Source organism: Oncorhynchus kisutch, linkage group LG30 (genome assembly GCF_002021735.2).
Source record: "Oncorhynchus kisutch isolate 150728-3 linkage group LG30, Okis_V2, whole genome shotgun sequence".
NCBI lineage: Eukaryota > Metazoa > Chordata > Actinopteri > Salmoniformes > Salmonidae > Oncorhynchus > Oncorhynchus kisutch.
In genome coordinates this window covers 11,598,907-11,618,820 of record NC_034203.2, presented here as the reverse complement: position 1 = coordinate 11,618,820, position 19,914 = coordinate 11,598,907, and the positions used below count along the sequence as shown (strand labels likewise).

Here is a 19,914-nt window from a genome sequence, read left to right as displayed (position 1 = left end):
CACAAGCTTCAAAGTGTTTCCTTTCAAATGGTATCAAGAATATGCATATCCTTGCTTCAGGTCCTGAGCTACAGGCAACTGTTTTTGGTGAACTCAGTCGGGGTCTCAATTCACTGTCGAGAGTTAGAATACTATAACAGAATACTCAAGGTGCAATTTCGAAATGTGGTTTTGCATCATGCATCAGCAGTAACAATTTTTTGTGGCCTCCAGCCCCATCAAGGTAGCCAATCTCTGGTTTAGAGGGAGAACGTCTTCGAACTGCTTGCCTTTGTCTAGCCTACCTAACGTGAGTATATTTGGATGAACTGGTAGTGTGTACGACTGAAGAAGCACAACTTTACTTTTGACTGAAGAAGTGAAACTTGCGGCACTACCTGAGCTGCATCGGCTTTCTCGGCTCAAGGCCAAGCGTCCACCTGCCCCGCCAGGTGACTGTGATGAGTGAGCTCTGGCTCTGTTGTTGGTGAGGTTCAATTTGATAGAAACCACAAAGGGTAGACATTGCAACACCTATGACATCTGCTTGCTGGATTGCTTTCCAAAGACAACATATATAGAAAAAGACAAAGCCCGGGAGGCATTTGTACACTGATTAAGGCAATTATCTTCCAGCATGGCATGATTTGCAACACTGTGATCAGCCATCCCAATTTGCAATCCTTTCATGTCTGGTGGTCAAGGCGCCAAGAATCCTCCAGACCAGTAGATGGCGATAACTGTGCATGATATGTTAGAAGGAAGAACACGTTCAAGTTCCTGATGTTCTGTTCTCCTGAAGCCAGCAGTGGTGTTTGACGGTGAGTTGTTTAACCAGCTAGTTAAAGCGTCAATATAGCCCCCGTTATGAATATATGTTGAGGATCGGCTATCAGCAGTTATGTGTCTAGATATCTGAAACTGACTGGTTGATAGCTCCACTGTGTGTGAGAACAGGTGGTTGGCTAGTGGGCTAACATTAGCTGATGGCTAGCTTGCTAACACCCGTGGCCCAGTGTGCCATTTCCAAATGAGCTAAGCCAACAGCCATATTACGAATATATAGCATGATAATCATGTTATCTAGGAATAGTTATCAGACGAGTGACTGGTGAAATAAACTACTGTAACGTTATTCAGACACGTAGTTAACTAAACAGCCCGGACCAAGCTGACAATCATTGCCAGTTTTTCATTAGCTAGCTGACGTTAACTAGTAACGTTAACGCTAGATGTATGAAACTAGTAGCCTGCTTATTTCCCAGACAGACGCATGATAAAGCTAAGTAGATATTCTCATTAGAGCATGCATTTTTTTGTTGTCCAGGACTAGGATTAATATTTTTCTAGGAAACTGTCCTTGCTATGTTTGCGAAACAAGCAACTACTGTCAATTTAATAAATGCAACCCCCGCCTTGTTTCTACTACAGCCATCAAATATGCAGATCTTTGTGAAAACCTTGACGGGTAAAACCATCACCCTTGATGTGGAACCCAGTGATACTATCGAGAATGTGAAGGCCAAGATTCAAGACAAAGAAGGTAAATCAATCTCAGCAAACGTTGCTTGGCCCAGATCTAGGATCAGTTTACCCCAGGGCTGTCAAACATGTTCCTGGAGAGCTACTGTACTGTAGGTTTTCACACCAACCCTAATCTAGCGCACACTTCTCTAATAATTAACTGGTTGATAAATATGAATCAATTTAGTTACAACTGGGGTTGGAGGGAAAACCTACAGGAGGAGAGGAACAGGGTTGGAGAGCCCAGGCTTTCCCTCTCTAAATCCTTCTAAAATCCACATGAGATCTTTGTAGATGGGCAACTACTTAATTTGGGGTACATGTGGATGGTTTCTGCCAAACATACTTATGTTTGCTGCTTACCCTTTCAGGTATTCCTCCTGACCAACAGCGACTCATCTTCGCTGGCAAACAGTTGGAGGATGGCCGCACGTTGTCAGACTACAACATTCAGAAAGGTACTACTTGACAAATCCAATGATCAATAATGCTGTTTGTTCAGACCATGATGGACAATTGCTCAGTCTTCAGTGTTTACCCTAATCATGGCATTGAGGCTTATATCATGTCTTCATAGTCCATGGGAACATGTGGACCTTCTGTCTAATGGTATGCATGCTGTAATATTCACAGATCACATATTAGCAGGTTTGTCTCCTACATTATTGAAATGTTTATATAAATACAATGTCAGTTCAAATGTCCAACTTTTAGAAACATATTTTGTGATACTCCATGGAAAACAGTGCCAAGTGTTATGGAGTGGACCATCCTTTATTTCAAATACAATGAAATAAAGAATACTGTGTAATTTTGTTCGTGTCACCACTTTGCTTCCCAGAGTCCACTCTTCATCTCGTCCTGCGTCTGAGAGGAGGTATCATCGAGCCTTCCCTGAGACAGCTGGCGCAGAAATACAACTGTGACAAAATGATCTGCCGCAAGTATGTCTGCTTCCATTTAACTGAGGACGAAATAAAAATGTCCACCAAGTCGCAGCCATCTACTGATCCATGTCTGTGTGGAGCTTGGGGTCTTATCATTGAGGATGTTGGTGCTCTCTGCATTACAGATGCTATGCACGTCTTCACCCCCGTGCAGTCAACTGCCGCAAAAAGAAGTGTGGGCACACCAGCAACCTGCGCCCCAAGAAGAAGCTGAAGTAAACTAGCATTCTCTTTTGTCAATGTTTTCAATAATAATAAAATTGAATTGGAAAGGGGGAGGACTGTCATTCATGCTGCCATAAACCTTGACTTACTATACAGAACGAGGCAAATTTTCTGATTATTCCATCTCCTTTATTATTATTTGTTTTACAATTTCTTTGAACAAGGCTCATTAAAAATGCAACATTTTGCTCCACTTGTGTGCCTTGATCTAAATATCATATGTGCAATTAAACTTGCAATTTCATCAGGCGTTCTTTAACAGTAAATACAAATACAGCCACTCACATAAGGCATATAGTATTGTCTCTAAGCTAAACATTAAGCCCCACCTACTGCTATTACTGGTAGATGCTGGAGGGAAATAACCACTGATCAGATGAATTGATTCAAGTGTCAATGATACATTTCTATCAATTAAATCTCATTACTGGACAATCTGGCTAGAGACAACCGCTCAAATCTTAATTTATACATTGATTTATTGCAAGAGCAAGCACTTACATGTAATTCTTATCGCCTAAATCATCTACCTAATTACCAGGACTAATCTAAGCTTTAGTTTAACATTCTATGAACACAGGAGAAGCTGAGTCAAGCTTTCGAAAGCTCTTTGAGAACTCCACTCTCTTTGGTGTCTTTAGTTCATAGATGGATGGAGCATTCACAGGAATTCAAGATACCCTCATGCTTCATACCTCTTGTATCACACTACTACCAGCATGCCATGGTACCAACACATTTCTATATCTACAACTCAAACCCGGAGACGGCTGACGTGCCAAAACAGTACCGTGAATCCTTTGTTTCTTTACAGATCGCTCATTCTTTGACGCATGGGTTTTAGTTGATTGGATACATGAATCGTTAACATGTCACAGGTCAACTCCACTGCGGCGGCATAACCTTCGGCCTCTTGACACTTTCACTAACTTTGCTCAGATGTATATAAAAAAAAAAGGTGAATAATTTGTCAATTAAGGCAAATTTATTTTCCTCTTCAATACCAATTGTCTTGAGTTGTATTCTAATTGGATGAGGTGATAGCTGTCAACCACATTTAAATAAAATAAATATCTATTTTCTGCATTGTGTACTGCTTCTTTCCAAATACATAGTTTGGTTGCACTGAAAGATCTCTCAAAACCATTTTTTAAATCTCATCTCACGGGAGAATTAAAAGATCATCCACGTTGCTCATTATAGCATTACATTCCCAATTTTGTATAAAATCAGTTGATTTCAAAAGTATGGAAACTATATCTACAAGCACCTAATGATCTTATTGTTCTCATTCATGACAATATTCCTAATCTCAAATGAACAGTCTAGCATTTAGATTATTGCCTTGAATGTTAAGACAGCAACATGAATTACAGCACAACATCGGACATAGCAGACACACTGCCTAGGTAACACCACAACCTACGCTTAACAAGCTGTACAGTGATGCTGCTGCTGCTGTAAGGACCCAGAGCAGCCATCTTCCCACAGCAGAAGTGGTGTTGTGCTTTACAGCAAGAGAGGACCAGCTCGTTCTCTTTTCCAAATTCCTCTCTTTGCATTTGGCCATCCCTAAGAGACCCATCCTCTTCTCTTTCACACTATTTGTCAATGAGCTTGACCAGGCTCTGCCGAAGGTCGTTCAGGTCAAAGATCTTGACGTCCAGGATCTCGATGGCCCTCTGCACTTCACTCTCCGTGCGGTCCCGCTCCTCCAGGGAGGCGGACAGGTTCTGCTCCACGTTCTGCACCCGCCGCTCCAGCTCCAGGTTACGTATCTCCATCTCCTGTGAAACCACAGAGCATCCTACTTGCTTGTTGTTCAAATCAAATTGTATTGGTCACATATTTAGCAGATGTTATTGCGGGTGTAGCGAAAATGCTTGTGTTCCAAGCTCCAACTGCAGTAATATCTAACAATTCATAACAAGCTCCAACTGCAGTAATATCTAACAATTCATAACAAGCTCCAACTGCAGTAATATCTAACAATTCATAACAAGCTCCAACTGCAGTAATATCTAACAATTCATAACAAGCTCCAACTGCAGTAATATCTAACAATTCATAACAAGCTCCAACCGTGCAGTAGTATCTAACAATTCATAACAAGCTCCAACCGTGCAGTAGTATCTAACAATTCACAACAAGCTCCAACTGCAGTAATATCTAACAATTCATAACAAGCTCCAACCGTGCAGTAGTATCTAACAATTCATAACAAGCTCCAACCGTGCAGTAGTATCTAACAATTCATAACAAGCTCCAACCGTGCAGTAGTATCTAACAATTCATAACAAGCTCCAACTGCAGTAATATCTAACAATTCATAACAAGCTCCAACCGTGCAGTAGTATCTAACAATTCATAACAAGCTCCAACCGTGCAGTAGTATCTAACAATTCACAACAAGCTCCAACTGCAGTAATATCTAACAATTCATAACAAGCTCCAACCGTGCAGTAGTATCTAACAATTCATAACAAGCTCCAACCGTGCAGTAGTATCTAACAATTCATAACAAGCTCCAACCGTGCAGTAGTATCTAACAATTCATAACAAGCTCCAACTGCAGTAGTATCTAACAATTCACAACAAGCTCCAACTGCAGTAATATCTAACAATTCATAACAATAAACACATGTAAAAGTAAAATAATAGAATTAAGAAATATGTACACTACCGTCCAAAAGTTTGGGGTCACTTAGAAATGGACATTTTGAACCTGTAATTGAACCCCTAAATGCTGATGCTCCAGATACTCAACTAGTCTAAAGGCCAGTTTTATTGCTTCTTTAATTAGAACAACAGTTTTCAGCTGTGCTAACATAATTGCAAAAGGGTTTTCTAATGATCAATTAGCCTTTTAAAAGGATAAACTTGGATTAGCTAACACAACATGCCATTGGAACACAGGAGTGATGGTTGCTGATAATGGGCCTCTGTACGCCTATGTAGATATTCCATAAAAAATCTGCCGTTTCCAGCTATAATAGTGTTGTAAATGACTAACAATGTCTACACTGTATTTCTGATCAATTGTATGTTATTTTAATGGACAAAAAATTTGCTTTTCTTTCAAAAAACAAGGACATTTCTAAATGACCTCAAACTTTTGAACGGTTGTGTAAATATTAGGACCAGCAATGTCGGAGTGGTATTTGAGTAAAATACAGTAGAATAGAATACAGTATATACATGAAATGAGTAAAGCAGTATGTACACATTATTAAAGTGACTAGTGTTCCATTATTAAACCAGTGATTCCATGTCTATGTACATAGGGCGGCAGCCTCTAAGGTGCAGGGTTGAGTAACTGGGTGGTAGTTAGCTAGTAATGGCTATTTAACAGTCTGATGGCCTTGCGATAGAAGCTGTTTTTCAGTCTTTTTCAGTCTCTTGTTCTTGCTCATGCAAGGTTTTACCAAATGCGCCTTCTTCAGTGTGCAGGTCTACCTGTAATCGGTGTATGGCCTCTTCTCTCTCCTGCTCCATCTCATGGTATTCTTCTTTCTTGTTCTGCAGAATGTGGATTTCCTGGAAAACAAGCATAATCATTCACAAGTTAGCCCAAGGACCTTTGCGTCAGCACCACAAAACAAAGGAAGTTTACAGGTTCACATTGGCCTTTCTTCCATTTAAAGACCACAACTGATTTGATCTCAATTGCCAGCTTTGTGATACGACTATGTTCTCCATCTATAAAATGGTATAAAATCCCATTTAAAACATTTAAACTCAGCTACTTTCGGCCTTGGTCTGATCTAGAAACGTCTCCCCCTACCCTCATCCATAAGCATGAGTAGAACAGCCTTGCACTTATTGCCGGAGGGCATATAAATGTACCTACAATACCTCCCTTTTCCCCTGTGTGTATCTTGCCCCCCTGACCTCATCTTTAGCCTTGAGCAGGGCCTCCAGTTCCTCCAGAGAACGAGTCAACTCGTCTTTGAGCGTGTCACTAGGGCCGTGTCCGCCATGTGCCTCCAGATCAGCCACCTGCCAAAAGACGAGAGGTTTCAGTCACGACCAGGGGAAATGATCATAGACTTGAGACTGCAGCTCCTGTCAGATCTCTACAGGGAGCGGGAATGTTATTGTGACATGTGTGACAGGACCCCTGGGTCCAACTTTCTTGTTGACACTTTATAGATTGCACTCATGAATGGTACTATACTTGAGTCCAGAAAGGAATTATCCCTGGTCTTTACAGCTTGCCCCTGCCATTTTACAGTGTGTTCCCAGTTGTGGTCATTCAAATCCTTCAGAATCTTTTCTCTTTAATAGGGTCTTTCCACCTCAAAAAGCACAAGAAAGAGGATTTCGACTCCCACCATCTCAGATTGTTCTGAAACGGTTTCTGATGTTGGACACAGATTAGCATTACTGCAACATTATTTGGTTGAAATATAAGATAATTGTATTGCACGCTAATTGGCTAGTTTAATGTAAAGGATTCATATAACATTCAATAAATATAGTATCTAACATCTGATTTGGAGCTAACTTTTTTTCTAACAATGAGTTAGACATGAGGAATCCAAAGAAATGGTCAAAAGCTACTCACGGACCTCCCACACCTCACGCCAATCCCACCCCAACAGCACGTTTATAGTATCAGTTCTCTGTGTCTGACAAGTAGTATGGGGCTGCGGCTCGCAGTATTGTTTCTTCATCCTATGTAATGTATTCTCAGTGAATTAGGTGATGTCCCCCCCCCCCGCCCTTTAGAGAAATTTGTCATTGAAGTTGTTCGGTTTGTCCCATCCTACATCCTGATATTTACAGGTTATTGAGAACAATCCATGCGTTTGGCTTTGTTTTACCACACTGCAGGTAAAGGAAAATACAAAACCCTTTCCCCCATCTGTGGATAAAAATGTCCTTGGTTATACAGGAAAAGTGAGGAACCCTGCCATCTTTCAACCTGGATAATTCCCGCAGGATACCCCCCCCCTCCAACCCCCTTATCCCTCTTCAACCCAATTAAGTAACAGCAGTGCCCCCTAAAAATACTGTTCATAGACATGCAAAAAAAAGCAGCATCTCTTGCTAACCAAACAATGAGTCATACACACGAAACATATACAACAGTACAAAGCCCCAAATGCAAAAACTGGCAAGCAACAAAGCTCTAGTACAGAGTAGTTAACAAAGTAAATATCTCTCATTGGATGATAAAGTCAAAGGCATAATGCCTCCTGCGAGGATCAGATATTGTGGTCTCAATAATACACACAGCATACAACATCCCCCTGACCCCCCTTTACCATGGCCAAGGCTGCTGCCTTTATTGCGCCAGCCAAGGACCGAGACACCACCATGATCAGGTAACGGGGAATTGAAACCTCACTGCAGTGTTAACTCAGCCTGTAAAATAGGAGCTAAACTAAAAAAGAGACCTCTAAAAGGTCTCTGCCTTGAGAGAGGCTGGATTATTTTTAACTGTGTATGGTGGTGGGGGGGGGGCAGATAGCTGCCAGCTCCCTCTGGTGATTTTTCATTTTTCTCCTAACTAGGGCATTGAAAGTAGGATATCGCTGTCCTACAAACCCCTCTCTCTGCCACCCCCAGGAGACGTGAACCATTTTCAGCCACCTGGTCGCCCAATTCAGATCAAAAAAAGCGAGAGATCTTGGTCCACTAGACCTGGATGGCTTGCCTTTTTCGAGGACGATTAATGTAGAGACGGGGAGGATTGTAGTCGTCTGGGACTATTGATGTATATCCACAGTGCAGTGAAACACTGCATGAAGTGGTAAAATAATTGTGGAGATCAATGTTCTCTGGCTAGACATTATAAGCTTGCACCACTCAAACCATTGAAGTGGTCGAATCCAAAGGTTGATGAATCCAAAGGATTTCACCAACAGGCTTGGAGCCAGCAAATCCCCTAGTGACTCAGTACTTAGCAGCCAGTGACCCTGAACAGATATTGATGACATAGAACTGGAAAAAATAGATAAAGCTTTTAAATTTACTGGACCCAGCTAGCAATGATGCATTGGAGAATGTCTCATCATCCACTTGTCTAGTCGTCACAGAATATTCACTAAGAACAGTATTATATACTTTCTCAAATACATCTCAGGGGTGAGAGGTAAAATGGGAATCCATGTGTACTCTCTAAGCCACAGATGGATGAGATTCTCTGCATTCAGACTAATAATGCCTTAGAGCAGGTGTTTACAAACTGGGGAGGTCCACGGAAAAATGTAAAAAAAAAAAAAATCTGTCCTTTTATTTAACCCTATTACAGGGGCTGAGTCACTGGCTTGCTGGGGCTCTCTCATGCCGTCCCTGGAGGGGGTGCGTCACCTGAGTGGGTTGATTCACTGTTGTGGTCATCCTGTCTGGGTTGGCGCCCCCCCCTTGGGTTGTGCCGTGGCGGAGATCTTTGTGGGCTATACTCAGCCTTGTCTCAGGATGGTAAGTTGGTGGTTGAAGATATCCCTCTAGTGGTGTGGGGGCTGTGCTTTGGCAAAGTGGGTGGGGTTATATCCTTCCTGTTTGGCCCTGTCCGGGGGTGTCCTCGGATGGGGCCACAGTGTCTCCTGACCCCTCCTGTCTCAGCCTCCAGTATTTATGCTGCAGTAGTTTATGTGTCGGGGGGCTGGGGTCAGTTTGTTATATCTGGAGTACTTCTCCTGTCCTATTCGGTGTCCTGTGTGAATCTAAGTGTGCGTTCTCTAATTCTCTCCTTCTCTCTTTCTTTCTCTCTCTCGGAGGACCTGAGCCCTAGGACCATGCCCCAGGACTACCTGACATGATGACTCCTTGCTGTCCCCAGTCCACCTGGCCATGCTGCTGTTCCAGTTTCAACTGACCTGAGCCCTAGGACCATGCCCCAGGACTACCTGACATGATGACTCCTTGCTGTCCCCAGTCCACCTGGCCATGCTGCTGCTCCAGTTTCAACTTCCACCTGACTGTGCTGCTGCTCCAGTTTCAACTGTTCTGCCTTATTATTATTCGACCATGCTGGTCATTTATGAACATTTGAACATCTTGGCCATGTTCTGTTATAATCTCCACCCGGCACAGCCAGAAGAGGACTGGCCACCCCACATAGCCTGGTTCCTCTCTAGGTTTCTTCCTAGGTATTGGCCTTTCTAGGGAGTTTTTCCTAGCCACCGTGCTTCTACACCTGCATTGCTTGCTGTTTGGGGTTTTAGGCTGGGTTTCTGTACAGCACTTTGAGATATCAGCTGATGTACGAAGGGCTATATAAATAAATTTGATTTGATTTGATTTTGATTTGCTACCAATCGCAGAAACGAAAGCTGGATAGTCAGCGAGCATAGAAAATTCCCAAGACTATGGATAGAGGAAAGTTTACTAATTTGGACGGCAAGGAAATGAACTCAGCAAAAAAAAGATCATTCGTAAAAATCCGAATAACTTCATAGATCTTTGGGAAACCGTTTACACACGGTTTCCCATGTTTGTTCAATGAACCATAAACAATTAATGAACATGCACCTGTGCAACGGTTGTTAAGACACTAACAGCTTAAAGACAGTAGGCAAATAAGGTCACAGTTAAGAAAACTTAGGACACTAAAGAGGCCTTTCTACTGACAGGGTCCCTGCTCATCTGCGTGAGCGTGCCTTAAGTATGCTGCAAGGAGGTATTAAGGACTGCAGATGTGACCAGAGCAATAAATTGCAATGTCCGTACTGTGAGACGCCTAAGACAGCGCTACAGGACGGACAGCTGATCGTCCTCGCAGTGGCAGACCACATGTAACAACACTTGCACAGGATCGGTACATCCGAACATCACACCTGTGGGACAGGTACAGGATGGCAACAACAACTGCCCGAGTTACACCAGGAACGCACAATCCCTCCATCAGTGCTCAGACTGTCCACAATAGGCTGAGAGAGGCTGGACTGAGGGCTTGTAGGCCTGTTGTAACGCAGGTCCTCACCACCGTCACTGGACCAGACAGGACTGGCTAAAAGTGCTCCTCACTAACAAGTCGCGGTTTTGTCTCACCGAGGGTGATGGTCGGATTCGCGTTTATCATCGAAGGAATGAGAGCGGGATCGATTTGGAGGTGGAGGGTCCGTCATGGTCTAGGGCGGTGTGTCACAGCATCATTGGACTGAGCTTGTTGTTATTGCAGGCAATCTCAACGCTGTGCGTTACAGGGAAGACATCCTCCTCCCTCATGTGGTACCCTTCCTGCAGGCTCATCCTGACATGACCCTCCAGCATGACAATGCCACCAGCCATACTTCTCGTTCTGTGTGTGATTTCCTGCAAGACAGGAATGTCAGTGTTCTGCCATGGCCAGCGAAAAGCCCGGATCTCAATCCCATTGAGCATGTCTGGGACCTGTTGGATCGGAGGGTGAGGGCTAGTGTCAAGGATTTCCTCCTCTTCTTCCAAAGAGGAGAGGCGAAAAGGATCAGAGGACCAATATGCGGCGTGGTAAGTGTCCATGGTTCTTTTAATACGTAAATGTGCACATGAACAACTGACTACAAAAACAAGAAACGTGTGAAACCTAAAACAGTCCTATCTGGTGCAAAACACAGAGACAGGAAACAAACACACAAACACACAGTGAAACCCAGGCTACCTAAGTATGATTCTCAATCAGAGACAACTAATGACACCTGCCTCTGATTGAGAACCATACTAGGCCGAAACATAGAAATACCCAAATCATAGAAAAACAAACATAGACTGGCCACCCCAACTCACGCCCTGACCATACTAAATAATGACAAAACAAAGGAAATAAAGGTCAGAACGTGACAGTACCCCCCACCCCCAAAGGTGCGGACTCCGGCCGCAAAACCTTAACCTATAGGGGAGGGTCTGGGTGGGCGTCTGTCCGCGGTGGCGGCTCTGGCACGGGACGCGGACCCCACTTCACCATTGTCTTAGTCCGCCTTATTGTCCGCCTCCGTGGCTTTCTAACCATGGCCACCCTTCTCAATGACCCCACTGGACAGAGGGGCAGAAGCTCGGTACAGAGGGGCAGCTCGGGACAGAGGGGCAGGGGCTCTGGCGCCTCTGGGCTGAGGGGCTCTGGCGCCTCTGGGCTGAGGGGCTCTGGCACCTCAGACTCCGGCAGCAGCGCCGGACAGGCGGGAGACTCCGGCAGCAGCGCCGGACAGGCGGGAGACTCCGGCAGCAGCGCCGGACAGGCGGGAGACTCCGGCAGCAGCGCCGGACAGGCGGGAGACTCCGGCAGCAGCGCCGGACAGGCGGGAGACTCCGGCAGCAGCGCCGGACAGACAGGACCACCTGCAGGGAGGAGACAGAGAGACAGCCTGGTGCGTGGGGCTGCCACAGAAACCACCAGGCTGGGGAGACCTTCAGGAGGCTTGGTGTTAGGAGGAGGCACCTGAAGGACCGGGCTGTGGGGGAGCACTGGAGCTCTGGTGCGCAACCTTGGCACCACTTCCCCAGGCTGGACAACTACTCTAGCCCGGACCCTCCAGAGTGCAGGCACAGGTTGAACTGGGCTGTGGGTAAGCACGGGAGATCTAGTGCTTACTACACGCACCTCTCCCTTAGGCTCCACTCCCAAATTTGCCCGGCACGAGCGGAGCGCAGGCAGAGGACGCACTGCACCCTGCCAGCGCCCCGGAGACACAGCACGCAGAGCCGGCGCAGGATAACCTGGACCAAAACTGCGTACCGGCGACCAGACCCGCTGAGCAGGCACCATACGCCCTGGCTCAATGTCCACACTCGCATGGCACTTTCGGGGGGCTGCCCTATAGTGCACCGGGCTATGGGCACGTACTGGTGACACCGTGCGCTTAACCGCATAACACGGTGCCTGACCAGTAATGCGCTGCTTATAATAAGCACGAGTAGTGAGCTCAGGTCTGCTACCTGGCTTAGTACCACACCTCGTCTGCCCCCCCCCCCCCAAAAAAAAATTGGGGGGCTGCCTCTCGTACCTGTCGCATTGCCGTGCTGCCTCCTTTAATCGCCGCCGCTCAGCTTTCGCTGCCTCCAGCTCTGCTTTGGGGCGGCGATATTCCCCAGCCTGTGCCCAGGGTCCCTCTCCGTTCAGTATCTCCTCCCATGTCCATCTCCTCCCATGTCCTCTTCTTCCGAAGAGGAGAGGCGAAAAGTATCAGAAGACCAATATGCGGCGTGGTAAGTGTCCATGGTTCTTTTAATACGTAAATGTGCACATGAACAACTGACTACAAAAACAAGAAACGTGTGAAACCTAAAACAGTCCTATCTGGTGCAAAACACAGAGACAGGAACAATCACCCACAAACACACAGTGAAACCCAGGCTACCTAAGTATGATTCTCAATCAGAGACAACTAATGACACCTGCCTCTGATTGAGAACCATACTAGGCCGAAACATAGAAATACCCAAATCATAGAAAAACAAACATAGACTGCCCACCTCAACTCACGCCCTGACCATACTAAATAATGACAAAACAAAGGAAATAAAGGTCAGAACGTGACAGCTAGGGCCATTCCCCCCAGAAATGTCCTGGAACTTGCATTTGCCTTGGTGGAAGAGTGGGGTAACATCTCACAGCAATAATTGGCAAATCTGGTGTAGTCCACGAGGAGGAGATGCACTGCAGTACTTAATGCAGCTGGTGGCCACACCAGATACTGACTGTTACTTTTCATTTTGACCCCCTTTTGTTCGGGGACACATTATTTAATTTCTGTTAGTCACATGTCTGTGGAACTTGTTCAGTTAATGTCTCAGTTGTTGAATCTTGTTATGTTCATACAAATATTTTCACATGTTAAGTTTGCTAAAAAATAAACGCAGTTGACCGTGAGAGGACGTTTCTTTTTTTGCTGAGTTTATAACACAACTTTCAGTGCAGCCCTCCGGACCTCAGTGAAGACCAAATGTGGCCCGCAGGCTAAATTAGTTTGACACCCCCTGCCTTAGAAACATAGGTGGGATAGTGAGAACATGCAAAGAGCATGTTTAACATACTGCAAGGGGTGCCCCGTAATCCAAACCAACCAACACACCTCGATTAAAGCTTCAGGGAAAAGGTCTGCAGCCTCTTAAGGCCAGTGTTGTCAAAAGATGACAACGTGAGCTACCAACAGACGCCCTTTTCCCTTTTCTCCAAAGACTAAAACGAAAACCCATTGTCTGAAAAACGATGACCCAATCAAAACTTACATGACCTCCCCGGCAGGGAAAGGTCATGTCGGAGACTTTGAAACGTTGTCATTATCAGCGGCGGTGACTCATCACCTGTTCATGTTTGAATAAGGCTTTTGCTGCTACACTGGCCCCACCGCCTTCTGTCTCGATTCTGGATGCAGCATTTTACAGCACCGGCGCTGATAATTAGATGTGACCTTCACTATCACAATGTGACCTCACGGTCACAGCATGGAGATATTTATGGTGTGAGCGAAAAGTGAGGTGAGGTATTAGGCACGTGAAAATAACTTCAAATCTTCATCATGGTCGTGTATTTAATTGTACTTTACATTCTACAACCGGAAATGTAACATATCTTTACATTCTACCAATGTATTTTTCACAATTCTGTTTTCTTGAACGGTTGTATGCACTTGCGTAATTACATTGAACTTTAACATTTACCCATGATTCCACTGAGATTAGGTCCACTCAGCATTTGTGGGAACGGATATGGGCAAATCCATTTGAATTTAATCACTTCCATACATATTTGCCTATTGTTTCTTTTCATATTTGCATATGTTGTAGTTTAGACCCTATTTTTACTTATTTTATCAGAGGTTTTTGTGTTTTGCCTGCCATCAGACACAACATGATCTTGAATACAGGGTGAGTGTCATGTTTTGGCTGACAAATGTTCAAATGGTACCACAAAGATGGTTTGAGGTCCAGACATCAGAATGTTCAATGTTGACTTGAATGGGAATATCTGGGAATATAGATAGATTACATATGACCATTTAAGTTGACATTCGACGGTGGGTGGCCATTGTGGTAGTCATTAGAAGTTACAATTTCAATCAAATGTACATTTAAATGGTGTACCAGATAAATTACAGTGGTCTGAAGGGATAGGTCCATTCTATGCATCCTATTTCTATGATTGAAATGCACCCATTGTGTATTCAAGAGCACATTGTGTCTCAACCGATGGCGGGCACAACACAAAAAACACAAATGACGTGAAATAGGGTCTAAGCTACAACATATTTCAATATGAAGTTATGAAGTTTATGCGTTTTTAGATAATTGATATTAAAAGGTAAAAATAAAATGACATAATGTATTAAAAAAAAAAATATCAAGAAACTATAAAATAGTTTCACCACCATGTTTAGAAGCTTTTAAATTATATCAAACTCAACCGTTTATCTTTTTCAGTGATGATGAACACACGATATAGTGGCTTTTTTCAAAATGGGTAAACTTTGAGCACCTTTATCTCCTTAATGTTCTGGCATTCAGGTCCAAAAAGTCCCTTTCTGACCACTTCTTCCATGGGCAAACGTGTATGGAACGTTTTGTTTGAATCAAAAGGGCTGCTGTCAAAAAGTGATTGAATTTAAATGGATTTACCCATCTGACAATGGCGTCCATAGTACTAGATCAAAGAAAGCAAAGCGATCTGGTGGATCTTTCATCGTGACAACACTCACCTGGTCTCGTAGCCTCTCGGTCTCCTCCTGGTAGGCAACTAGCTGCTTCTTCCACTGCTCCACGTTATTGTTAGCTTCATGTAGCGCCGCCACCAGCTTGGAGTTACTGTCCTGCAGGGTGAAGAGCTCTGCCTCCAGGTTCATCTCGCAGATAGACCTGCAAGACATCGTACGAGACCTCAGGCAAACACCATCTGACCTCTCAGGAATGGAACAGATTTGAGGGGACATTCACTACACAGTGGAGAAGGGCTTAATGATAACGCTCGGTAACCAAGACTGTCCGTACTTTACCAACTCTTGGGTAAAATTTGTGAAATTGGTCCATTAAATATGTTCCTGCTCCATGATCCTGTGCCCTTAGATGCCATGTAATTTTACCATTAGAAAGCGAGAGATTATCCAATCGTTAGAACTCACCATAGCAACCATAAAAGTTGCATTGTGTAGTGATAATGTACAACAGTGTAATGGGCAACAGGGACAAAAGCAGAGTGAGTAGAATGGGCCACTGAATAGCAGGGTAATATGCAACCTTCTCTCTCTTTGTGTGAGTCAGCACATTAGCTTTGCTACACTCCCCCTTGCTCTTGTCTGGACCATGTGTCCCATAAGCAGCTCTATTCAATGGGGAAAGTGTAATCAAAACAGGCCATCAGAACTAAAGCAACGACTGGAAAATCCTCTTTACCAAAGCTCTGTTTTCGTGTGTGAACCTTTGAGATCCAGACCAATTATCTTACCTTCTAAAATGGAACAGTTGGGTTTGAGACCAAGAACATTTCCACAAAATATTCGGTGTACTTTCAGACAATGAAACGAACCCTGGCTTGAGTGAAACGTTGAGGACAAGAGCGTGTATAAGTGGGTTACCCTTCAGAAAGCATCTTTTTAATACGCTCCTTCTCAGAAGACAGTGTGATATCTGCGCTTTGGCTCCGGAACATCTTCTCCTCAGGACCGTTCACACACATCACCGGCGGCGACTGGAGCTCATCGCTGAGGTCCTAACACACAACACAACACAAACAACACACTTTAAACCAATACCAAAGTCCTGAGGGGTACAGTGTCTGCTGGTTCTCTTTCAGTCGGTCAACTCAGTACAACACATCTATGGGGAGTTTGCACATGCTTGCACCCTTTACTGAAAAACATTGGAATCACACCTGACAAGGCCAATAAACACCGTGCCTCACCGGAAGCTCCGCGTTCCACAGGTGATAAACCCAAAGGGTTCATTCCTTCAATTCTTCCTCTCTTCACCACGAGATGAGGAGAACAAGTTTCACGCACTCTTTAAAATAAACATGGGAACGCAAAATCTATCAGGCTTTGCTCCAACTTAACTATTCCACTTAAGGAGGGCATCCTCTTCCTGGATGTTGTGTGTTAAATCTTTGGAACTGGTTTTGTGAGTTTTGTACTGATTCTGTTATTCTTCTGCCTGTTTAGCCTGGCTTACTACGATGGCTAACGCAACCAAAGCAACGAAGGCTATACTGGCGTTTTGTTGTCTGGTATGTCTCGACGCCGTGCATGCTCCGACTGCCCCCACTCGGGTCAACTTGTGTGCGAGAAGAAGGGACGGTGTCAGTAACAGTGGCTTGCCCACGGCTGACACTGTTCCCCTAGTCCATGGTGTATGCAGGTTCCCTTGGCAAACATATGGAATTCTTATGGCTTCCTCTCACCTCAGCTGAGTCTGAGTTACGGGACCCGGGGATGAATTGGGGCTTTGGTCGTATCAAATGTCTTGTCTGCCTGGGCTGAGGCATGTGGTAAAGCTTCCCCAGCTAAACCAGGTTGTTACCAGCTAAGGGAGGCGACTTGAAGGGGCACTCCCTGCCGCCTGTGTCTGCCACAGTCAGACACCGTTTTCCTCTCGATCTAGACTTGGTTGTTCTAAATGGACAGTGCTGCGATCAGAGAGATTCCCGACACCGAAGGAAGATACCACACATTTTTCTTTGGTTAGCTCTGTGCTGGCAGTGAGCTTGGCAAGTGCTAGCCCACGGGGATAATGCAAAGTAGCTGGCTACTGGCTTAGCAAGACTGAGAAGAAGTCGCATGGCTGATGTAGGCTTGCATACGGTACTGTGACAACAGTTGGGCCATTGCTGGAGCTCCTGTACTCATATAAGGGCGGGCTTCAGGCGGGGCTATACAGTATCACAGCGCTCTCTGTCCACAAGTGGGCACCCCTCCCCCATTGGTGGCTTATTACTGGGATTCATTGCTGATTCCTCCCTGCAGCTCACCGGTTCCTATGAGGTGCTTAGTGATACAGGTTATGGACTCGGTAGGCGATTGGCAGTCATGCTATTATCCTACATTACTGAGCTGTCGGTCTCCTGCTCAACACGTTTAGTTCCTGGTCTCCTGCTCAACACGTTTAGTTCCTGGGAATCAGATTCAAATTGGAATCGCCCTGTCTGTTATCACATATGGGGTCCGTTTTTCAGCGCTCTATCTCTTTTCAAGCTGGGATTCAAGATGCAGTGTCACCGGTAGCTATGACTGGTGGGCCTGATAACCTCCACAATCATTTTGTTTTCTGAGTCTATTTTTAATGTGTGCAGCCCCCACGCACATAGCGTGAAGATAGGGGAGGTGGCACGGGCTGGGGTCCCCCCTTTCCCCCTCCCCAGATGTTCGCTGTGACAACGGCCAATCAGGGTTCGTCACTGTTAGGCTAAGCCCCGGAACCCAGAGTGGACTTGTCTTCAGGCAAATGTTGGCACTTAAACACATTGTTTCTACCCAAATTTCCACGGTGTCAAGAGTGTCGTGTCCTCCACATGGGAGCAGAATTAAAAGAGCCCCTTCCCCCCCCCAGTCAGATACACAGTTGTCGAGAATGGTGGAAATGAAATAATAACCATGTTCCCCCAGTACACACTTTATGGGAGACTTGCTGTCTGTGTCGACCAGTGGCTCGCATGTGCAGTGTCACCCTGGAATATGCAAACAGTGACATTGGGGTACAGGCTACAATTACGTGTGCATCCCACACGTTTTTGTCAGAGTGGTTCCTACGTTCTATTTTAGACCTGCGTGCCCTAAACAAGCACCTCAGAGTCCACAAATTCCGAATGCTCAGGAACAGCCGGTTATTACAGTCAGTGCGCCCAGGCGATTGGTTCACCTCCATTGACCTGAAGGACCCGTACTTTCATATGGCCATATCACACGAAGTTCCTTGAGGTTCCATTTCAAGGCTGTAGCGTACGAGTTTCTGGTCCTCCCTTCCGTGCGTTCCCTCTCGCCTCACACTTTCACCAAAGTTGTGGAAGCAGGTTTGGCACCTATGTGGTGTCTGGGGCTGATGGTAGCATAGTCGAGGTAGCAGGTGCTGTTACACACATCCATGCTGGTTTCCCAAGTTCATAATGAATCAAGAGAAGAGCTGTTTATCTCCATCTCGCATTCCATTTCTGGGTCTCGAGTTAGACTCAGTTGAGAATCGCTCATTCTTGTCCACGAAAAGGGAAGCCGGATTCCGATTTTGCTTGGCCCAATTTCAGCTAGGTCACACACAGTGCCTGCGCCTATAGTGGATGACGGCTTCTATGAAAGCCGTGGTTCCCCCCGGGCTGTTGCTGATGCAACCTCTCCGGTGGTAGGTGATAGATACCCACATGGACGCATCGCGCCACCTAAACCGGTCACAGGGACCCACGGCTGTTGTTGCTGGGGACCTCCATGGGTCCAGTTATATCCCGCAAGGAGATAAAGACAGACGCATCTCCCCGAGGGCGGCGTGCGCTGTGCGTGGGCAGTTCAATTCTGGGGTTGTGGACAGTGTCGCAAAACTCAGTGCACATCATTTACCTGGAGCTTTTGACAGTGTAGATAGAGTACTCAAGTGCTTTCTCCAATTGTTGGCAGGCCGGCATATGCTGGTGAGGACCGACAGTGGGACAGTGGTGGCCTACATCAACAGACAGGGAGGGGTGCGGTCTCGCACCCTCTTATCCTTGGCTTGTTCCCTACTGCTGTGGAGTGCAGCGCACTTTCCCTCGCTCCGGGTGATGCATCTCCCCGGGCAGGGCTGACAGATCTTTCTGTATCACGAGAAAACGCACATTGTTTGGCTGTTTTTCGCAATAAGGGACCTGAATACTCAATTGGGAACGGATGCTCTTGTGCACCAGTGGCCTCGGAACCTCCTTTACGCATTTCCCCCGTGGAACTGATTCAGCCCACGATAGGGAGGGTGCGGCGTTGATCCTTATGGCTCCCGTTGGCCCAAAGAACCTTGGTTCGCGGAGATCATTCGCCTTTAGGCGGGGACCCGTGGCAGCTCCTGGAGCGCAGGGACCTGTTGTCCCAGGAGCAGGGACAGGTCTGGCACCTGAAAGATCCAATCTGATGTCAAGGGGTTTACCTCTGAACGTTATGCACCCACAAACTCCCCATAGCTGTGTTGTACCTCCTTTCTCTCATTCACGGAACAGTATTTATAGTCACTGTATGTTTTTGTTTATTTTTCAACTTTCTTTCTAGCTGAGGCTACATATATAATGTCCTGAGTTTACCATCCTTGATGGAAAGTATGAGTATTATATCAATGTAGTCTAGCGTTATTTAGCTAAATATTCCCTACCCGTCATGGT

General features: G+C 45.5%; 2 protein-coding genes across 4 annotated transcripts in view; one reads left to right on the top strand and one right to left on the bottom strand.

The window, feature by feature from the left end:
• Positions 1-668: 668 nt before the first annotated feature.
• Positions 669-2,868, top strand: LOC109874682 (ubiquitin-60S ribosomal protein L40-like). The gene is made up of 5 exons (XM_020466708.2): positions 669-800; positions 1,411-1,522; positions 1,875-1,961; positions 2,345-2,447; positions 2,576-2,868. The coding sequence occupies exons 2-5, from the start codon at positions 1,420-1,422 to the stop codon at positions 2,667-2,669; spliced, it is 387 nt and encodes a 128-aa protein (XP_020322297.1). The 5' UTR covers positions 669-800; positions 1,411-1,419; the 3' UTR covers positions 2,670-2,868.
• The window catches only part of LOC109874681 (homer protein homolog 3), a 37,715-nt gene continuing 20,583 nt past the window's right edge, over positions 2,783-19,914 (bottom strand). For all 3 annotated transcript variants that reach the window (XM_020466707.2, XM_031810322.1, XM_031810323.1), the window contains 5 exons: positions 16,169-16,302; positions 15,296-15,452; positions 6,567-6,674; positions 6,132-6,212; positions 2,783-4,462 (listed from right to left, as the gene is read on the bottom strand). In XM_020466707.2, the coding sequence (XP_020322296.1) occupies positions 4,277-4,462; positions 6,132-6,212; positions 6,567-6,674; positions 15,296-15,452; positions 16,169-16,302 (666 nt within the window). In that variant the 3' untranslated portion in view covers positions 2,783-4,276. The remainder of the gene's footprint in view (positions 4,463-6,131; positions 6,213-6,566; positions 6,675-15,295; positions 15,453-16,168; positions 16,303-19,914) is intronic.